The sequence below is a fragment of the Tauraco erythrolophus genome, chromosome 10 (genome assembly GCF_009769465.1).
Source record: "Tauraco erythrolophus isolate bTauEry1 chromosome 10, bTauEry1.pri, whole genome shotgun sequence".
Lineage (NCBI taxonomy): Eukaryota > Metazoa > Chordata > Aves > Musophagiformes > Musophagidae > Tauraco > Tauraco erythrolophus.
This window is the reverse complement of record NC_141474.1, coordinates 36,004,289-36,021,598: the sequence shown is the minus strand read 5'-3', so window position 1 is coordinate 36,021,598 and position 17,310 is coordinate 36,004,289. Positions and strand designations below refer to the sequence as shown.

Genomic DNA, 17,310 nt, shown 5'->3' with positions numbered 1-17,310 from the left:
TGTAAACAATGTAATAGTTATTTATGCAGAATCCATAAAAGTGTCTTGCAGGCTAAATATATACTTACATACCTGGGCAGCAAAAATTATCTTGAAAATGCTTTAGATGTTAAATAAAAAGTTAACATTAATATCTTTCCAATTCTTAATACACAATAAATGACTTGAGGTTACATCCTTAATAGCTTATATCCCTGACAGAAAGGAATTAGGTGTGACTTATTGGCAGTTGTGTCATTGAATGGGGTAGCAAAGGCTGGAGTCCAAGAGCAGTAGGTGAATGAGCTATAAAAACAGAAATACTTACTGGTCAACTTCCTTGGAGGTAGAAAAAGATAAGATAGTCAGTTAAATCGAGTAACAACCGTTTGCTGGTCCCAACCACTGCAGCGTGCTCTGTTTTCCCCAGCCCAGCGTTCACGCTCCTCCACCCACAGCCCAACTTACACCACTGCTTTGGAAAAAAAATTAAGCTCAGGCCACATGTACATCTCAGAGTCTAGTCCTCCCAAAACCTTCGCAGTGTCTCCTAATCTCAGATATGAGCCAAAGTTCCTGACTTGCTGGGCCATAAGACACACAATGACTGAAACATCCTTTTGATCACCAGGGTCCTCCCACCGCGTGCGTTAATATGAGGGAAGCTTAAGTTTTCAGCGAAGTTGCTGGATTGAGTGTATCTACAGTCCTTGGGGTAAGAGTCAGAAAGTGGGGGATAAACTGTTTTCATTAAAGTTATGTATTATTAAAAAAGCATGGCATGAGTGTTTAAAAAAGTGTTTGATTTCTTATTACTAGTATTCATAGTCTGGAGGAAGCACAAAAAGTTGTCTTCGTACCCAGACCTTCGGCTAAGCTCTTACAGTGAAGAAGAGGCACACTTCTAAACGAGACGTAGATAGCAAGAACAGTATTGAGATATTCTATAAAGAATACTAGAAATTAAAAATCCATCAAGTTTCTTTAATTGGTACTCAGCAAACTGTTCTTGCTACAGTCAATAATGATTTTACTTGGGCATGCAAAGTCATTGTACCTACCATCCATATAGCTGTGTAGAGCAGTTAACATGGTGCCGTCCTGGGGTATGTATGCAGAATACGCCATTTCTTCTAACATGGGTGGAGACAGCCTGGAAGGTTGAACTGCTGTGACAGGAGCAGTAGATGAATGATTAGGACTAACATGTTTCTTATGGCGTGCCCTGCAATTTTGAAACCACACCTGAAAAGCAGAGGGAAACGCACACCATGTTGATGGATTGCATTGTTTCGACGTTAGCATCATAAAACCCCCAGAGCTCTAACTTCAGCTGAATTCAGCCAGTTACCTGGGCCTTTAACATAACACTGGCAGTCCAGATGAAGGAGGATTCATTCTAAGCCTACACGGTGCCCCAGACAAGCACAGTCAAACCAGGAAAGCTTCTGCCATGAGCTGGAGCCCACAGAGCACAGGCACGGCGAGGGGCTGCGCAGCTCCTGGGACCCGCGTCCCGCCAGGCTGAGCGACAGCACCCGCAGCCTCGCACCGCCGCGCGGGCTGCTGCCCTGCAGCCAGCCCCGTGCCAGAAGGCTGCCGACAGCACGGCGGGTTTTTCCACAGGATACCTATTTTCCTTTTCACACTGAGAACTGTGCAAGTTTCCCCTTTTTTTTTTTTTTAAGGCTTGATCACAGCTGCCAGATATCTCGTTTCCATAGAAACAATCTGTCAATCTTCTAGCCTAGAATGAGCTAAGGGAACTGCAAGTTTATTTTTTGTATAAACATACCAATGTATAATTCATACTATAAAAAAAATCATATTCGTGTATAAAAAGAGCATGGATATAACATTTCTCTCAGTTTTGGACAGCATGGGTATATATTTTAGCTCTTCTCTCTAGAACAGATCACTAGGAACTCACTCCTAATGTGTCATACCACAAGCTATTTTCAAAAATGGTGCAAGTCTTAAGAACAGGCTATTGAAGTCAAGAATTTGTATTTAGAAGATCTTAGTGCCAACTTCTGTACTATTTAGACTGAAGTTTCTTCCTGGAAAATTATAATCCTCCACAGAAAGTGCAAGAGAAATACAGCAAGTTTTCCAAATTAACGTTTGTTCTAGACTTATTCCTGACTAAGTATGTTGTCTGAAGTTATGTTAAAACTGCTAGATTAGATCTTTTTCCATCTCAGAATAACTACATGGAGAAAATTGTCATTAAGCGTTTCCAATAGACGAGTACCAGACTTTATTAGCAAAGAGCACAGTTACCTGTATAACACGCCTGCTCAAGCCTGTTCTTTCGGCCAGTTTCTGAAGTGTTTGTGCATCTGGATTGTTGTCCTGAGCAAACTGTGCTTGCATAACCTGAAAAGGCAAGATAAGAGATTGCAGGTTTTTGTGTGCGGTCCTGAGAGCAGCATTAGAGACTCCTCTCAGACCATGGTCCTACTCCTTGTCTGATTTTAGGAAACTGTTGTAATCGCTAGTCCCCAGACAGTCCCCGATACATTTGGGGAGGGGGGGAGAGGAATCACCCAAAGCCAAAATACAAGTCCCTTATTATGCTTAAATGAGCTGAGACATTTACCAGAAATGAAGAAATTAATTCTGCTTGGCGGTAGTACAAAATGGAGGAGGTGCTGTTACACCTGCATTCAAAGGACCGTGGGAGAAAATTCACTGCAAAGAATTCCAACATGCTTAGTGAAGACGACGTCTATAGCAGCAGACCACGGCGCACAGCACAAGGAAGGAATGAACTCTCATCCCTCTCTCTGAACTTGTCAGCCACTGTCTGCATCTCATTATAGGGAGCAACTTAACCCTCTTTTCAGCTGCACGGAGCATGCAGGCAACTGGGATGCACTTTATGCCTCCTTCACCTTTGACCGACCTGAGGAACACAGAGGCTCCACCTTGGTCCACCTGCAGTATGCAATTGGTTGGTTATGCTCATCTTTTACAGAAAATTGAAGTGGACTCTTGTCATTAGGATGTCAATTACATTTTTTTTTACAAAGTAGATGTCAACTTGGCCTGCATCCTGAATAGTTTTAGAGCCTGTAAGAGTTTACCTTATTTGAGGAAATAGGGCTTCATGGATTTCTGCAGGGTATCTTCAGCAACTTAGCAAATGGTAGTTTCTCATTTCTGGATTTTTGTCCCTTGATGGTCTGCAAATTTTGCCTGGCTTCATCTCTGTAGAGTCAGACTACTGCTCTCCACATTCAGAAACATCGAATCTATTTACTTTCCTACCGTTTCACAGAAAGACATCAAAAAACACGGACACCCTTTTGTACAAGTACTTCATGAGGTGTGCTACTACATGCTGCCACTCTGATAATCACTTATCCCCCTGATTCTTCTCTTGATGGAAATAAAGTCTTACACCAGCATCAAGGGCAGGTACAGAGACAGATGCACTGAGCAGACAGCAAGGGTCATTGAATAACAAGAGGTCCAAAGATCTCAAACATCTGCTGAAGTAGGTTACAAACTACTTAAACAGGAAGAGGGGAACATGGACATTTCAATGACAGCAAACAGGAAGAAGTCCTGAATACAGTTCCTACCCTGGTGGCTGGGCCTATCTCCTGTTCAGCTACGCTGCAAGAGAAAGTTCCCTTTGGCAGAAGTTCAGGCTTGATGTCCAGAGCCCTTGACCTGTGCCCCTGCCAGATTATTGCTAACATGCTTGTCTGTATCAACAAAACCTTCTGCCTCCAGTCACGGCTGAAATGGCAAACCAAGCTTTGAAAAGCCATGTCGTGTTACATAGCACTGCTAAAATGTCTCACGTTATCACACCTCAGCTTTCGTTTCTCTCAACCACTTCACCATGAACAAGAGGACAGGCGAACAAAACAGAACTCAGACTGAGAGTAGAAAACGAACGGCGTAGCGGCCATGTGTGACCAGAAACTCAAGCCACGTCATAAACTGGAAGCTGAGGTGCGTAGCTACGATTGGGTGGATGATCTACTTAGGGATATGGTTTAATGGGGATTAGGGATGGTTGGACTCGATGATCTCTAAGGTCTTTTCCAACCTAGAAATCTATGAAATCTATGATTAGGTGGAAAGCTGCAGCTTCCTTCCCGCTACAGGTTGAAACCTCTAGATCTGGTCTCACCACTGCCCCTTTCATGGGGAGCTGGCCCCACTCGTGGTGGTTTTCCCTGGAAAGCTAATTTAAGTGAAGTGGTGATCCAGAGGGTGAAATAACTCTCATGTTTGAGGCAGTCCAGAGTTAGCTCTCACCAAGGTAGCAACAAAACAAGAAGCCTTGAAAGCAGAGCAGATGTAGGCAATCCCCCCACTTCAGGGCAGGCTTGATCCTGCAGGAAGGGTTTTGATTCGGTACTTCTAGACTTCCTAGCTCCCACTTCCCGTAGTCGTGACCATGGAAAGGGAGGGAACCAGTGGCTGAGCTAGTATAAAGAGATAGTGAAAAAACATACTTCAGTAATGCGTGTTCAAGAACAAATTGGACAGTGCAAGAATCGCTGCCAAGTACCTCAAGTGAGCTTTCCCTATATTTAACTCCACTCAGCTCTATGAAAAAAAGTGGAGTTTTCACCTAAAACGTGCAGCATTAAATACTCAAGCTAGGTCTTGAAATATGACACCAAGATCGTACTGACTTCAGTAAATTTTTAGCAGGCAAAGCTCAAAGACACTTTGAGAAAATCAGCAGGTGAAGCACTTCGGAAGGGCTGGGAAAAGGGGAAGAAGAGAAGGAAGGAAAGCAAAGATGAGTCTCTGTTGATAATCTCTCTTCCTGGTGCACAGAAATATAGCCAAGACTATGATATACGATCTAAAAAGCAAATATCGAGGAGAACCATCTTAGGATGAAAAAAGGGCAATCAAGAAATAGAAGTGCAACTGTTCCCTGTCTTCTCTGTAAGCCAAAGCAAAACAGAGTTCCAAAAGGAACAGTCATTGACAGGAGTCAGCCTGTGTTCACGTGAATGCGAACAGGCACCCACAATACTTACCTCTTTTGAGAACAATCTTTTGCAGCCCTTATTGTGCATTACAACAAAAGTCAAACTTCCACCCTATTAATGTTTTGAAGTCATATACAGTACCCATCTTTAGTACAATTCTTCACATTACGTAATTCTGAAAATATTTTGTCTTTATTATATGTAGCGATGTAAATGTCTGATTAAATTGATTTAATCAAGCAATCAAAATAGAACAACCTTTTTGTTTCCACTCTGCAGAATTACTGGCTGCCCCCAGGGAAATAAAAAGCTTGAAGAGTAACTATTTCATATTAAACTGCTGAAGCTAACAAACAATTCCAGAAACATGCTGTGTCTTGACAGTTTATGAAATAGTTTAAAACATGCAAGCTTTTTCTTCCCCCCAATATGCATCCAATTTCCTATCGGTTCAGCACCTATGTGCTGCATGAACCTGAACTAAGCAAGTTTTTAGCACTGTCTCTACCTGGAGTTGATCTGCTGTGAAGCTGGTCCGAGCTCTTTTTGCTGGTTTTGGATGATTAACATCTTGTTCTGTTAGTAATGCTCCTTCCACACTAATCCCATTACCTGAAGCATTAAAGAGAAAGCAACACCATCTGCTCAGCATTCAAAATGATGTTATTGGTAAGTCAGACTCTTCTCCAACAATAACCGACAGTAGTTGGCCAGCTGAATTTCAAATTTTAAAAAGTCATATTCTGTTCAAAATTAAATTGATCTGGCACCATTACCCATTACACCCCCAGCTGACTCTCTTGCAAGAGAAGGAAGGACTAGATCCAGCACAATGTTTTGTCAACTACATATGCTCTTGCTTTCTTTTCCTTAGGATAGAAAACAAGTTATACAAACTTAAAAAAAAATAAAACATCAAATAATTTGCACATTATTTTCATTCAAGAACCTGTACTTCCAGCCTTAGTAAAGCTAGGTAGTTACCTCTGAAAAAGGAAGATTAAGTGAAACCCAACATTTTAATTAAAACTAAACCACGAACATAGTTCTTAACAAAAGCAGCATGTTACCATTTTCAACTTCTCTTTTCAAATTGTCCAACATGCAGTCGTAATGTACTCTACAAAGGACTTTCTCTTCAACCAGAGCAAACTCCTCTCCAGTAGAAAGCTGTCTTTTGCAGGAGAAGCACGCAAAGCATGCCAAGTGGTACACGTTTCCTTTAGCCCTTCGGACCCAGTCAGTGGAATGAATGTGCCGCCCACAGCGGGAGCAGCGGGTGCCGTATCGCCTGCAAAGAACAAAGGCGACAGGAGGGTGAAGGCACAGGCACCAGTGTCTCAGGCAAAGGGTGATTCCAGGAGGCTTAGAGGCGACCGAGATGTGGCAGCAGAGCTGAGACCTGCAGCGAGTAGGCTGACAGCAAGGGATGAGGGGACAGCATAATTGTGTTTTTATTGCAACAAAATCAGCGAGTTTGTATCCAATGGCTCAAGGCAAGTCCACTACTGAACTACAGAAGTTAGTATTTTCAGAAGGCAAAGAGTGAAATTGAAACATCTTAACTGCTACATGAATTCACAACTCTTCAACTTTCCTTTTGCAAAGATAATTACTCTTTTAAAAGAGTAGGGGATGGAAACAGCTGACCTTGTGTTCAAAATTCTCCCAGTCATTCAAACATATTTCACATTACTCTAGTGGTAGTCTGAATTACTATATTTAGCTACATCATCCTTCACTAGTCATTCAGTCCCCTTCAGCGGAAAAAGGGGGAAAACCTGTCTCTTCATAGTTATTTCCTTAATTACTATCACATTATGATTTTAAAAGAAATTCAAATATCTGCAAGTATTTACGTTACTACAGCAGAATATTTCTCTTTGAAGAGGAAACTAGACACCAAGATATGTTGATTATGTAGATAAGAATTTGTCCTGAAAAAATCTTTGCAGACTCGTAAGTTCTTTTTTTGAAGTCCCACAAAACTTTGTTTTTCTAGAAGTTCCCAGTATTCAGCCTGCTCCCCGCTGTCTTTCAATGTCAAAACTGACTAGCAGAACATAATCCATTCACAACGCGCACGAGAATCCCATAAATAGTTTCGGCTGGGGAAGTACTAGTGATCACAGCAAAATTAACACCAACATTTTTTGCTACTCTCTGGATGGAAAATTTTGTATCATGAGTACTTTCAATGCCAGCATGAATAAATAATAGTCTTCCTTACAGGATTAGACCTTGATCTTGAAGAATGCTTCACATTCTAAATAAAATTGATCACAGAAAGGTATAACTGCTGAAAGCTTCCTTTAAAGATCACGGGATTTATTCTGGGTTGGTTTTGTACTTACATGTGACACCCTAAGTCTCAGACCTGAGCAGCACTAGTCCAAACAGACCATCATCTCAGCTCTGCCTTGTATTCTTGATCAGCATTACCTAAGGATGATTCTTTGCACATACAACAGATTTACAGCCTTACTGTGGCAGGGACTCTGACATTTTTTTCATCTCTGTGCGTGCAGGAGTAAGTCATTGTATAAATACAGCACCTACGCGTAAGAAGAGAGGGGCAGAGAGGGAGACTTAGTAGGCAGTTACGTTAGACAGACTTGGGGCTTCCCGAGTCCCTCCGCAAGAAACATCAGAGTTTAACTACTGAAAATAAACCTAGAAAATAAACCCCAAAGAGCCTAAATGTGCATTTCAGTTGCAGCTCAAGTAAAAAGTAGCAAGTATGGCATGTTATCTAATAAAGTGATATTCCTGCACGATATACCTGAAATAATCAAGTTTGCAGAAGATATCTTTATCTTTGATGTAACAGCTGGTATGCCTTCCAAGAGACGTTCTACAAACACTGCATGAGAGACAGCGCACGTGCCAGCAGAGGTCGTTTACCTGAAAAAAACACAAAAGAAAAATACCCCTCAACATTTACACTAACAATATTGTATTTCATATTTACAGAAACTATTTTTTCCATCCATACAAACAAGGCCAAAAATTACATGTACCATAATTCATGGAAAATTCATCTTCAAGGCAAAATATTTTTCCTATAGAACTGCCTGTATATTAAGGGTTAATTAACTTGATGAAGGTCTTAAGAATAAGCTTTCCTGGTGCTTTTAATTACAAAACCATAAGAGGAAGCAAGAGATTCAAGTTCCATGTAGATATTTTGTGCCCGGTTCTGTCCTCACAGCATCAGAGTAACAGAGCAAGTTTTGGCCTCGCATGACTTTGGGAAGGCAGATAACTTACATACTTTTATTTCCCAGTCAGTAAAAAGTTCTGCCTGGCAAAGAACAAACTTAGCAAAGTGATTCAAAATTTTAAAATGCAAGTATTAAAGAAAAAAAAAAAAAAACAACTCTGTCAAATGGAAACACACCATGAATCACATCTTCGTTTGCCAGGTTTCTGTTACAGCAAATTTAGAGAATGAACTGAGTTTCAAAATATCAGCAGTTGTTGTAATAGCAAATTCAACGGTTCTTTAAGATGTAATATTGACAGTGAAACTAGATATAGTCACAGAAAGCAGTAGAAATCAGCAGTTTTGAAAACCCACGTATAATTTCTGGGCAAATAAATTGAGTGCAATTATTTTAATTTCTTCATTCCTATAAAGAGAATTCTCTGTCATGCAAATGTTGCACATCACACATCAACTAAATAACTTCAATAAATTTGAAAACCCAAGGCTCCCAGTGACCGTAAAAATTAAGTATCCCTCTGGATAATCCCATGCTGCACAGGAAGAATTCTGTAAACCAAACAATGACTAAGTTTAGATGTTTGTTGCTTTGTTTTTTTTTAATTTTCTAAGCCAATTTCTCATCTCATACCAAACAGCCCATATACTGCCTATGGCAAAGCAGCAGATTTGAGATAGTCCAGGACGTGCCTTTCATCAGAGCACTGCCAGGCAAACCACAGAGAAAGTGAAGTATTGACTCCACCACTCATGCTGGAATCACCCGTTTCAGTCATTCTTCAGGTTATACCATTACAGTTTGCAGTTGCCCAACGCCCTCCCAACTGTTATCCTTGCTGGCAGCCATCTTCCCACACACTGACAGATTTACACCACAATATAATGTGAAGCTGTTGATAACAGCTGTCACTACGTCGATCCTCCCAAGTGTTTCTCAAAACGGCCGCACTGCAGGCAGAGCCGGGGCAGCAGCGCGGAGGCCAGACCCGGCCTGCTCAGCGGTCCCCCCATGCGACGGGTCCCCAGGTGACCCTGGCACAGGCAAGAGGAGCCTGTGCACAGCCAGGCTGCTGGAGCACAGCTCTGCAAAGCATGAGCTGACATCCCAACACACAAATCTCATCTCACTGCCTGTTCTTCAGAGGACAACGCTCTTCCACGAAACAGGACATCATTAGATTTGTTAGCTGTCCCGTTTGATGTCACCCATCTACGTTCTTACCTATTACAGGGCTGAAGTTGGAAGACTTGCTGATAATCAGGAAGATATCAGTTTACCAACACAGATTCTTTCTCTCTGCCTATGCAGGAAGCAGTAACAGCTCATTTAAATTTAAGGCTAGATCATTTAGAGGTCTTTTGCTCTAGAGCACATCATCCCAGTTTTTCAAGACATAGGACAGCAACAATCAGTAAACGAGCTACCAAAACGTAACTAGAATTAATGGGACTGAAACCAAGTTCACATTAGCTCTGCTCCCAGTCCTGCTGCACCACTCATGTGCAAGCCCAGCCTGTTACAAAGGTGACCAGAATTTACTAGTACAAGGGGTGTAACAGCAGCTCCCCCACGCTTGCACCTACTCCATTTTAAATGAACACCAAGCCAACATACATGTTCCTTTGACCTCCTCGCCCCAACTGAGATCTAAGCAAATGCTCTAGCGATAACTTGGAGGTGTTCTCAGCAGCATTACCGACTTTCACTTTGCAGGATATACGATGGCTTTATTTACAGCTGCATCTCCTGGAATCAAATGACTTCTAGGTACGATTGTCTAATTTCATTTTAAAATGAGAAGGGGCAAAACTCTGACTCAGGATAATTTTAATGACTGTAATATAGAAGGAAAACAGTACCCATGTTAACACTTTATATTTATCAAGTCACATGGGTTGGTTTGATTTTAAGTTATCTTACTCAATCCCGAGCGCTAAGGCTAGCAAAACTACTCTGCAGCCACACAGCTTGTTTCCTTCACAGACAATACCAGACCACCTTTTATAGAAATAACGTATTTCCACGTTTATCAAGAGGCAGTTTTTACTTTGACATTCACAACATCACACTAGATTTATTTCAGCTAATAACAAATGGGTCACACTGCCTCACCAGGAGGGTAAAGCGCAGCAAGGAAGTTATCCATGCTCTGAACCACTAGTTTTCTTCCCTGCTCTCTCCCTACAGCACGTCAAGAAAATACAACCCCAGCACTGAAAAGCGTCGCCCAACACATAAGCGGGAACTCAGTTTTCCTCTAAGGCCCGAATCTCACAGACGAGCACGCAACTAACTTCGCACTTGGACACGCTCCCAGTTCTGCAGCGGCTCCACTCGCGCTCCCAAGCCGAAGGGCCCGGCGGTTCGGGGGGAACGGGGAGTAGGACACCACGATGCCGCGGATGCCGACAGCTCAAGCAGCAGCGGCGCGGAAAGCCGCTGGGAGAGGCGCGGAAAGCCGCTGGGAGAGGCGCGGAAAGCCGCTGGGAGAGGCGCGGAAAGCCGCTGGGAGAGGCGCGGAAAGCCGCTGGGAGAGGCGCGGAAAGCCGCTGGGAGAGGCGCGGAAAGCCGCTGGGAGAGGCGCGTTTCCTCGGAGCCCGCTGAGCCCGGCTCCGTGAGGCTCGCCGGGAGCCAAGGCGGCCTCCGGGCGCCTCCGCCGTCCCCGCCGTCCCGGCGGGCTCCCACCCGGGCAGTCCAGGCGCCAGCAGCGGGGGCACGGGAGCAGGCCGTGCCGCTCCGGGCCGGGCGGCGCTGGGGCAGACGTGGGAGCGGGCCGAGCCCCGCAGCCTGGGCGCAGCGGGAGCCGGTGGCCGCGCCACGTCGGGGGGGAGACGCTGCCGCCACCGGCCCCGCCGTCCGCGGTCAGGCGGCGCCTCCAGGAGGCGCCGGGCCGGGGGCTCTTACCTTCAGCAGGTACTTGTCCACGATCTCCAGGCCGCAGCTGCTGCACACGCACTTGCTGGGGGCGCAGCCAGAGCCCGAGGCCATGGACCGCGGCGATGAGGAGGGCGACAGGGCGGCGGAGGAAGAGCAGGAGTCCTCGTCGGCTGCTGCAGGGCTCGCCTGCGGGGGAGCGCACAGGAGACCGTGGTCAGCGCCTGGCCCCGCCGGCTGCCGCTAGTCTCGCCCGGGCGAGGCGGGGAGCTCCGAGCCGGCCCGGTCCGGCGGATCCGCCGGCACCTGCGGAGCCCCGCCGGGGCCTCTCGGGGAGGGTCGCGGCGGGAGCCGGCGGTTCTCCGCGGGACCGGCAGAGACGCCGCCGGACTCCAGCAGGGAGCGGCGGCCGCCCCGCACCGCGCCGCCCCCTCCCCGCCGGCAGCCGCCGGCTCCCGGTGCGCTCGCTCGCCGCCCCGCGCACCTTCTCCGAGGGGCCGCCGAGCGCGGGAAGGTCCTTGTCCTCCAGCCTGCAGACGAACATCGGGTCGCTCTTCCAATACATGGCACTGCCCTACCGCATACCAGCTCCGCGGCGGGGGCGCGGCGAAGCTGCTCCGGGGACCCCGCGCCAGGTCTCTGCTCTCAGCGCCTGCAGGAAAAAAGTTTTGTTTTCAAGTGGGTGGACCCCGCCGCGCGGGGACCTGCCTCACTGGCCTCACCTCCTGCGCAAAACCCGCCTTCCGAGCGTGGCGGGATCGCTGCCTCCGCCAGAGAGCCCGCGCCGGGTTTTGCGCGGAGGGGGCACGACAGAAAAACAACAACAAAAAACAACAACGACAAAAAAAAACCCTAGAGGATCCCTCCTCGTTTGTCTTCGTCGTTTGCCACAGCTTCCCCTCGCCGCCCCAGTCTAAGCACAGATTCGAGCTACATCCCTGTATTAGCAAAGAAGACAAAGACGACGGAAAGCAGGAGTACGTGTGAACGGGAAAGTTTTTTCCGTACCGCTGAAACGCAAAGCCCGAGCGTATCGCTGCAGCTTAGACTCACAACTCCTGAATCTGTCTCGCTGCTTGTTCTCTGGCTTACACCTCCAAGATCCCATGATAAAACCTTTCTCATTAAGCTAAAAAAGGAACATCTGAGCTGCCCAAAGACCGTAGCGTTACCCCGATTCTGAAATCAAGCCTGAAAGACCACGGGTGTTGCTAATTAACAGTGCCTCCCGTCGCTCCGTGGACAGAGGGTGCTAGGAGCTGCCTTTCCACAGCTTCCTGGAAAACTAGGAAATGTCTTTCAGGGAAGAGTGTCCGTAGGTTACTGGCACGCTTTTTTTGCACGATTACAAACCTTGCCCGCAAAGTTCCCTCAAAGCAAATAATGCTGGTGTGCTCGGGACTTTTCAGGAGAATAAAGCGAGAGCTTGTTCATCGCAGGTGAGGTAAATAACTGGGGTGTCTGCTTCTCTGCACGTATTTAACTACCCAGGTGTTTTTAATTAAACTTGTCGTTATGTTTCCATCTTTCCCCCCTCTTTGTTTCAGCTCCGCCTGACGATAGATGCGAGACACATTGCAGAGCCTCAGTAAAGCAAGCTGAGAGAATCGCCTGCATAATTAAAAACACGATAAGTTTGATAAAAGGGAATTCTGCTTTTGAGAAGATGTATGAAAGGAGAAGCCTCATATTCTTCTCGCCCTAAAATATATTATTGTCGCTTCAAATACCAGGACCGTAACTGAACGAGCGGCGGTGCCGAGCCGCGGTAAATTCAGAACGTCCCCGTCTGTCACTCGTTTGTCCAGCGCTAAAATCGATCTTACCCTGGACGGAATCTCGCTTGAATTTAGTCCTAATGTCTCTAACAGCCGTTGCCACAGCGAGGCAAGTGGTGGTTTGGGGTTTGTTCCAGCCGCGATGAGGCTCAGGGCAGCGCGACCGACATCCGGCCCAGCCGCGGCACGGCACGGCGGGCAGAGGGGGGCGGCGGGCCGGAGCCCCAGGAGGCCGCCGTCCCCTGGACGCCCCGGCCCGCCCCCCGCGCTGGCCTGGTGGCGGCTTTCGGGCGTCTCCCCGGCGGGCTCGAGGCTGCCCGCGCCGCCCCCGGCCCGGCCCCCCTCCCTCGACGGCCCGCGCCGCCGGAGCGCGGCAGCCCCGCGGGGTGAGCGCTTTCAGACTCGGGGCGCCTCTGCGCGCTTCCTGCGGGGCCGCCCGCCCCTGGAGGCAACGGGCTGCCGCCCCGCCAAGCGCGGTGCTACGCCCCCGGTGCCTCGGGGTAACCGCCCGTCGCCGCCGCGCTGCGGGGAGAAGCGGGGCCCGGACCGGGGGGGCTCTCGGCCCGGGGACGGCGCACCGGGGTTTCCCCTCGGGTCTCTGCTCCCCGTCCGCGGTGGAGTGCACGGGCCGCCACCGGCCGAGCGCTCGAACGGTGAGTGTCCGAGGCCGCGCGCTGGCGCGGCCCCGTGGGCTCCGGCGGGGAGGAGCGCGCGCCCGCGTCCCGCCGATGGCGTGGCTCGGAGCCGCGTCCAGCGCGGAGCCCCCCGGGACTCGCTCTCCCGCGCGGATCTCCCCGTCCGTGACCATAAGCGGTACGACATTAGAGCTGTCGTCTGTCCGGGGCGGCACGACGGAAAACGAGCCCCTGGCGGGGGCACCTCCAAAGAGGTGCGCCGCGGGGGGAGCGGGGGCCAGACCCGCCCCGAGGGGAGCCCTCGGCCCGCCCGGGCTGCGACGAGGCCGCTGCACGGCCAGGAGCAGCGTCGAGTTTGTTGCTCTTCGGTCCTTTTTCTGCGCTGTCAACGAGTTAGTTCGGGGCGTTCGTGCACGCTTCACGGAGGTCTGCGCATTAGATTTGGATAAAATAACTCCCTTTCTGTACGCATATACCTTCTGTCTCAGCAAACACAGCAGTAAGAGCCAACAAAATCAATCCGCGCGTTGTTCCCCACGGCGACCGTGAATGTGCAGCAGTAATTCATAAAGCGGGTGTTGGAGGAAAAGCAGTGTACGGGGGATTTCTCCGTGTTTCTTATTATTTTCGGTGCCCGGCTCCGCCAGGGGACGATCGGGCGCAGCGGACAGCCGCGGATGCACCGGCGGACCCGGGAAAGCGGCCGCCCACGTCGCTGGCGCCCCTCGACCGAACACCCCCCCGCGCGGTGCCCTCCGCTCGTTGCCTCACTCAGGCGGCGGCACCAGGTCGCCCCTGGGCATCTCGCCGCGCCCGTCCCCGCGGAGCGCAGCCGCGCGCTGCCCGCGGTGGCCCGCCCCGAGGCTCCGGGGGAGCGCGCGCGCCGTGCGGGGGTCTCCGCGGCGGCGGAGCGGGCGGCACGGCGCGGGGCACGCCGGTGGCCGGCGGGGGTAGGAGGCTCTGCCGGTGTCGTCCGGGGCCTCCCCGAGGGCTGCGCGGAGCCGTGGGCTGCGCCGGCGGCCCCGGGGGCGCGGGAGGCTCGCGGGGGCAGGAGCACAAAGCGCCCCGAGAACCGGCGCGGAGACAGTCAGGTTATTGCTGCGGCCGGGAGCGCTTCGCGAGAGGTGAGCGCTTTTGCCGAGCTCGCTGGAGAGAGGCGTTACTCCGTGAAGTGGTCAGAAACGCTATCGTGTGTACAGCGTGGACGTGGAAAGTGCGTGGGCTTGGTTATCCGGGCTCACCCGGGCTTCGCCTCTGCGCTTTTACCACCTTCTCTCGCCAAAGTCCAGTGTAAATGTCATCGTTTCAGTTACACGCCCTCGATATTTGAGTGGGTATTCCCAGCATCGTTTTTTGAGGAATATGAAAACAAGCAGTCTTTAGTGAATTTCCGATTTCTGCGAGCCCTCGTCTCCTTGGTGCTGTCTCCACGCACATCGTAAGGATGCGCGGCTCAGATGCTGCTTTAATTCCTCCGCTCATCCCCCGCGGGCTCCCCGCCTGTGGCGCCGGGCCCTGCGGAAGGACCCTGGGGCGGAGGGTTCGGCGGCGGCGTCCCAGCAGGGAGAGACGGGGGGGAAAGAAACGTGCCGGGGGGCGGGCAGTCCACCGCGGCCGGGCCGGGCAGTGTGGCCCCGGCCTGCTCCTGTCGAGACTGATAGCGGAGGGGGGACTTCTGCGGGACCCTCCGACGGGGGTATTGCATCTGGTTCTGATTCCTCTGTCCCACAAGCAGTGCAAGGACGTGTGTGGGTGGAAGTGCTAATCAGTTGCACATAGGAGAGATCTCTTAAATATTTGACGGTAAGGCGCAGCACGAAGGAAATACTGAACGCGGAGAATTGGGGTTGTTTTAACGAGAGGATGTTGGCATACAGACTTCCTAATCAAAGACTGCACTGTAGTGCGAGTGCGTGCGGCTGGGTGTTTCTCTCTGGAGGCTGCTCTAGCGAAAGTGATTCTCCCGTTAAAACATGGTCTGCCGAGAAATGAAAAATGGCATTGTGGGCAGCTTAGGAAAAAAGGGCACTGAGACTTGGGCGGCGGGTCGCCGGGCCGCTCGTCCCCGGCGAGTCCCGCCGGGCACGGCCGTGGTCGCTGACCGAGCGACGCATCCCCGTGCCCAGCACCGGCGCCTTCCCCAGCGCCGCGCCGCGCCCGGCTGTGCCCCGGGGCGCACGGTGGCCGGCGAGCCCCCTCGGCGCTGCCTGCGCCTCTGCTGACGCCGCGGTCCCGGCGGTGCCGGCCCGCCGCGGGCGCGGGGGCTGGCGGCGCTCGGCAGGACGGGTGTCGCCCGCGGTGCCCCGCACGGCTGCCCGGGGGCAGCGGGGACGCTTGGACCCGGCAGCGGAGCTCGGCCCGCGCCGCCCTCCGCGGCGGCCCCGCGGCTCTCCCGGCGCTCACCCCGGGCGGCCCCGCCGGGCTCCGCCGCCCGCCCCGCCCCCTCTTGCCGCTCTCTGCTCTGCGGGGCCCGGGCCCCGCGCCGCTGGAGACGCCTTCCTGTGCCCCGCTGGGCGAGTGCGGGCCCTCGCGTCGCCGTCTCACCTCGCCGCTCGCTGAGGGGCCGCCGGGTCTCCGCGCTCCCGAGGGAGGCTCGGGCGAGGCGGGGAGGGCCGGCGGGCAGCGGCTCCCGCCCCGTTCGCTCCTTGTGCAACCGCGGGGCCATGCGGGCACCTCCTTCGCCAGCAGCTGCCTGGCAGGAGAGGCGGCTCGGAGGGCAGAGCCGGGCGGCTATTGCGGGACAAAGTTCACTCCATGCAAGCTCCCCTCTCTCGTCTCAGCCGTCTTCTTACACGTGCTTGGGTGTTTGCACACCTGCCAGTATCCAGAGGGTTTCCATCTGTAGACCACAGCGTCCTGGGCTGCGGGGGCCCCTGCGGGCTGTGGAAGACAGGCAAGGAAATGAGGCCAGCACTCTTGGGCTTGCTCTTTGTGAGTTTGCATCCCCACTGGCTCCAGCCACTGGTGGAAGCTGTAGGGTTTGGACTAGCCCTGAATTCTTGGTTCTGGGCTGGTTTAACAAGAAATAAACGAACCCAGTCTCTTACCAATAACTTGTTTTTCAAATCAGTGTAATGCACTTCTCTGGGGTCAGGCTGTCTGTCTCCGCTTTGTGGGTCCAGGATCGTCCAAAGCTGCACACGTGGCTTTTGTTCACGGCTGTTCCAGTGTGGAGCTCTGTGTTGCTTAATTGTGAGTGACCAGATCAGTCAAAGGGAAAAGTTTCTATTTCCTAATTGGATTCCCGAGCCAGTGGTTCCCTCACCAACATCCAGAACTTGATGTAATTTGTTCCCCACCCTCGCCCAGGGAAGAAAAACCTGGGACTGGAGGGGAGGGGGAGGCAGAGGGCAAGAACAGAGTTAATGGGGTGCAGCTCTGCATCTTTTTAGAGCACTGACCCTTGCACTGCAGGAGGAAAGGCAAGGCGTCATTTCGGCACCCCAGTGTGCAAGTGCAATAATTTTGCTCCATTTACGCAGATCTACTCATTTCACCTCTTAATTCCTGTACTATGAACAGACCGGTTTCATCTGGATGAAACCTGAATACGTTCGAATTAAGTGTTCCTGAAATCGCGGTGAAGACTTTATCTAGAAGCTGACTTTTTAAGCGTCTGTGGTAATTGTGTCACGCTGCCATTCAGTTAGGGAAAGTGCTGGGGACAGAGGAAATTAAAGCAGCAATCAAGTTACGTAAAAGAGCATTTTGCCCTTAACGTACTGGAGGGCAAAACCAAAATGGAAAAAGCATCGTCGGTTGTTTATAAATACATAGCTACAAAGCTCACTGCACGTTTCCAGTTGAAAGGACGTCCTGTTTTCTGTGAGCACGGTAGCTCCACGCT

General features: G+C 50.7%; 1 protein-coding gene across 1 annotated transcript; it reads right to left on the bottom strand.

Moving 5' to 3' along the window:
* Positions 1 to 208: 208 nt before the first annotated feature.
* LHX8 (LIM homeobox 8) lies at positions 209 to 11,615 on the bottom strand. The gene is made up of 8 exons (XM_086617563.1): positions 11,535 to 11,615; positions 11,081 to 11,239; positions 7,732 to 7,853; positions 6,020 to 6,240; positions 5,458 to 5,561; positions 2,263 to 2,358; positions 1,041 to 1,224; positions 209 to 285 (listed from the first exon to the last, which is right to left on the bottom strand). Exons 1-8 carry the CDS (start codon positions 11,613 to 11,615, stop codon positions 209 to 211), a joined length of 1,044 nt encoding a protein of 347 aa, XP_086473689.1.
* Positions 11,616 to 17,310: the final 5,695 nt, after the last annotated feature.

Bases quoted from the DNA above. Each gene is read 5' to 3' on its own strand.
- LHX8 (XM_086617563.1), bottom strand. From the start codon at position 11,615: ATGTATTGGAAGAGCGACCCGATGTTCGTCTGCAGGCTGGAGGACAAG. The intron at 6,241-7,731 runs GTATATCGTGCA...TGTTCTTTGCAG, and splicing joins TGCAAACTTGATTATTTCAG to GCGATACGGCACCCGCTGCT. The intron at 1,225-2,262 runs GTAACTGTGCTC...TCTGCTTTTCAG, and splicing joins TGAGCAGGCGTGTTATACAG to GTGTGGTTTCAAAATTGCAG.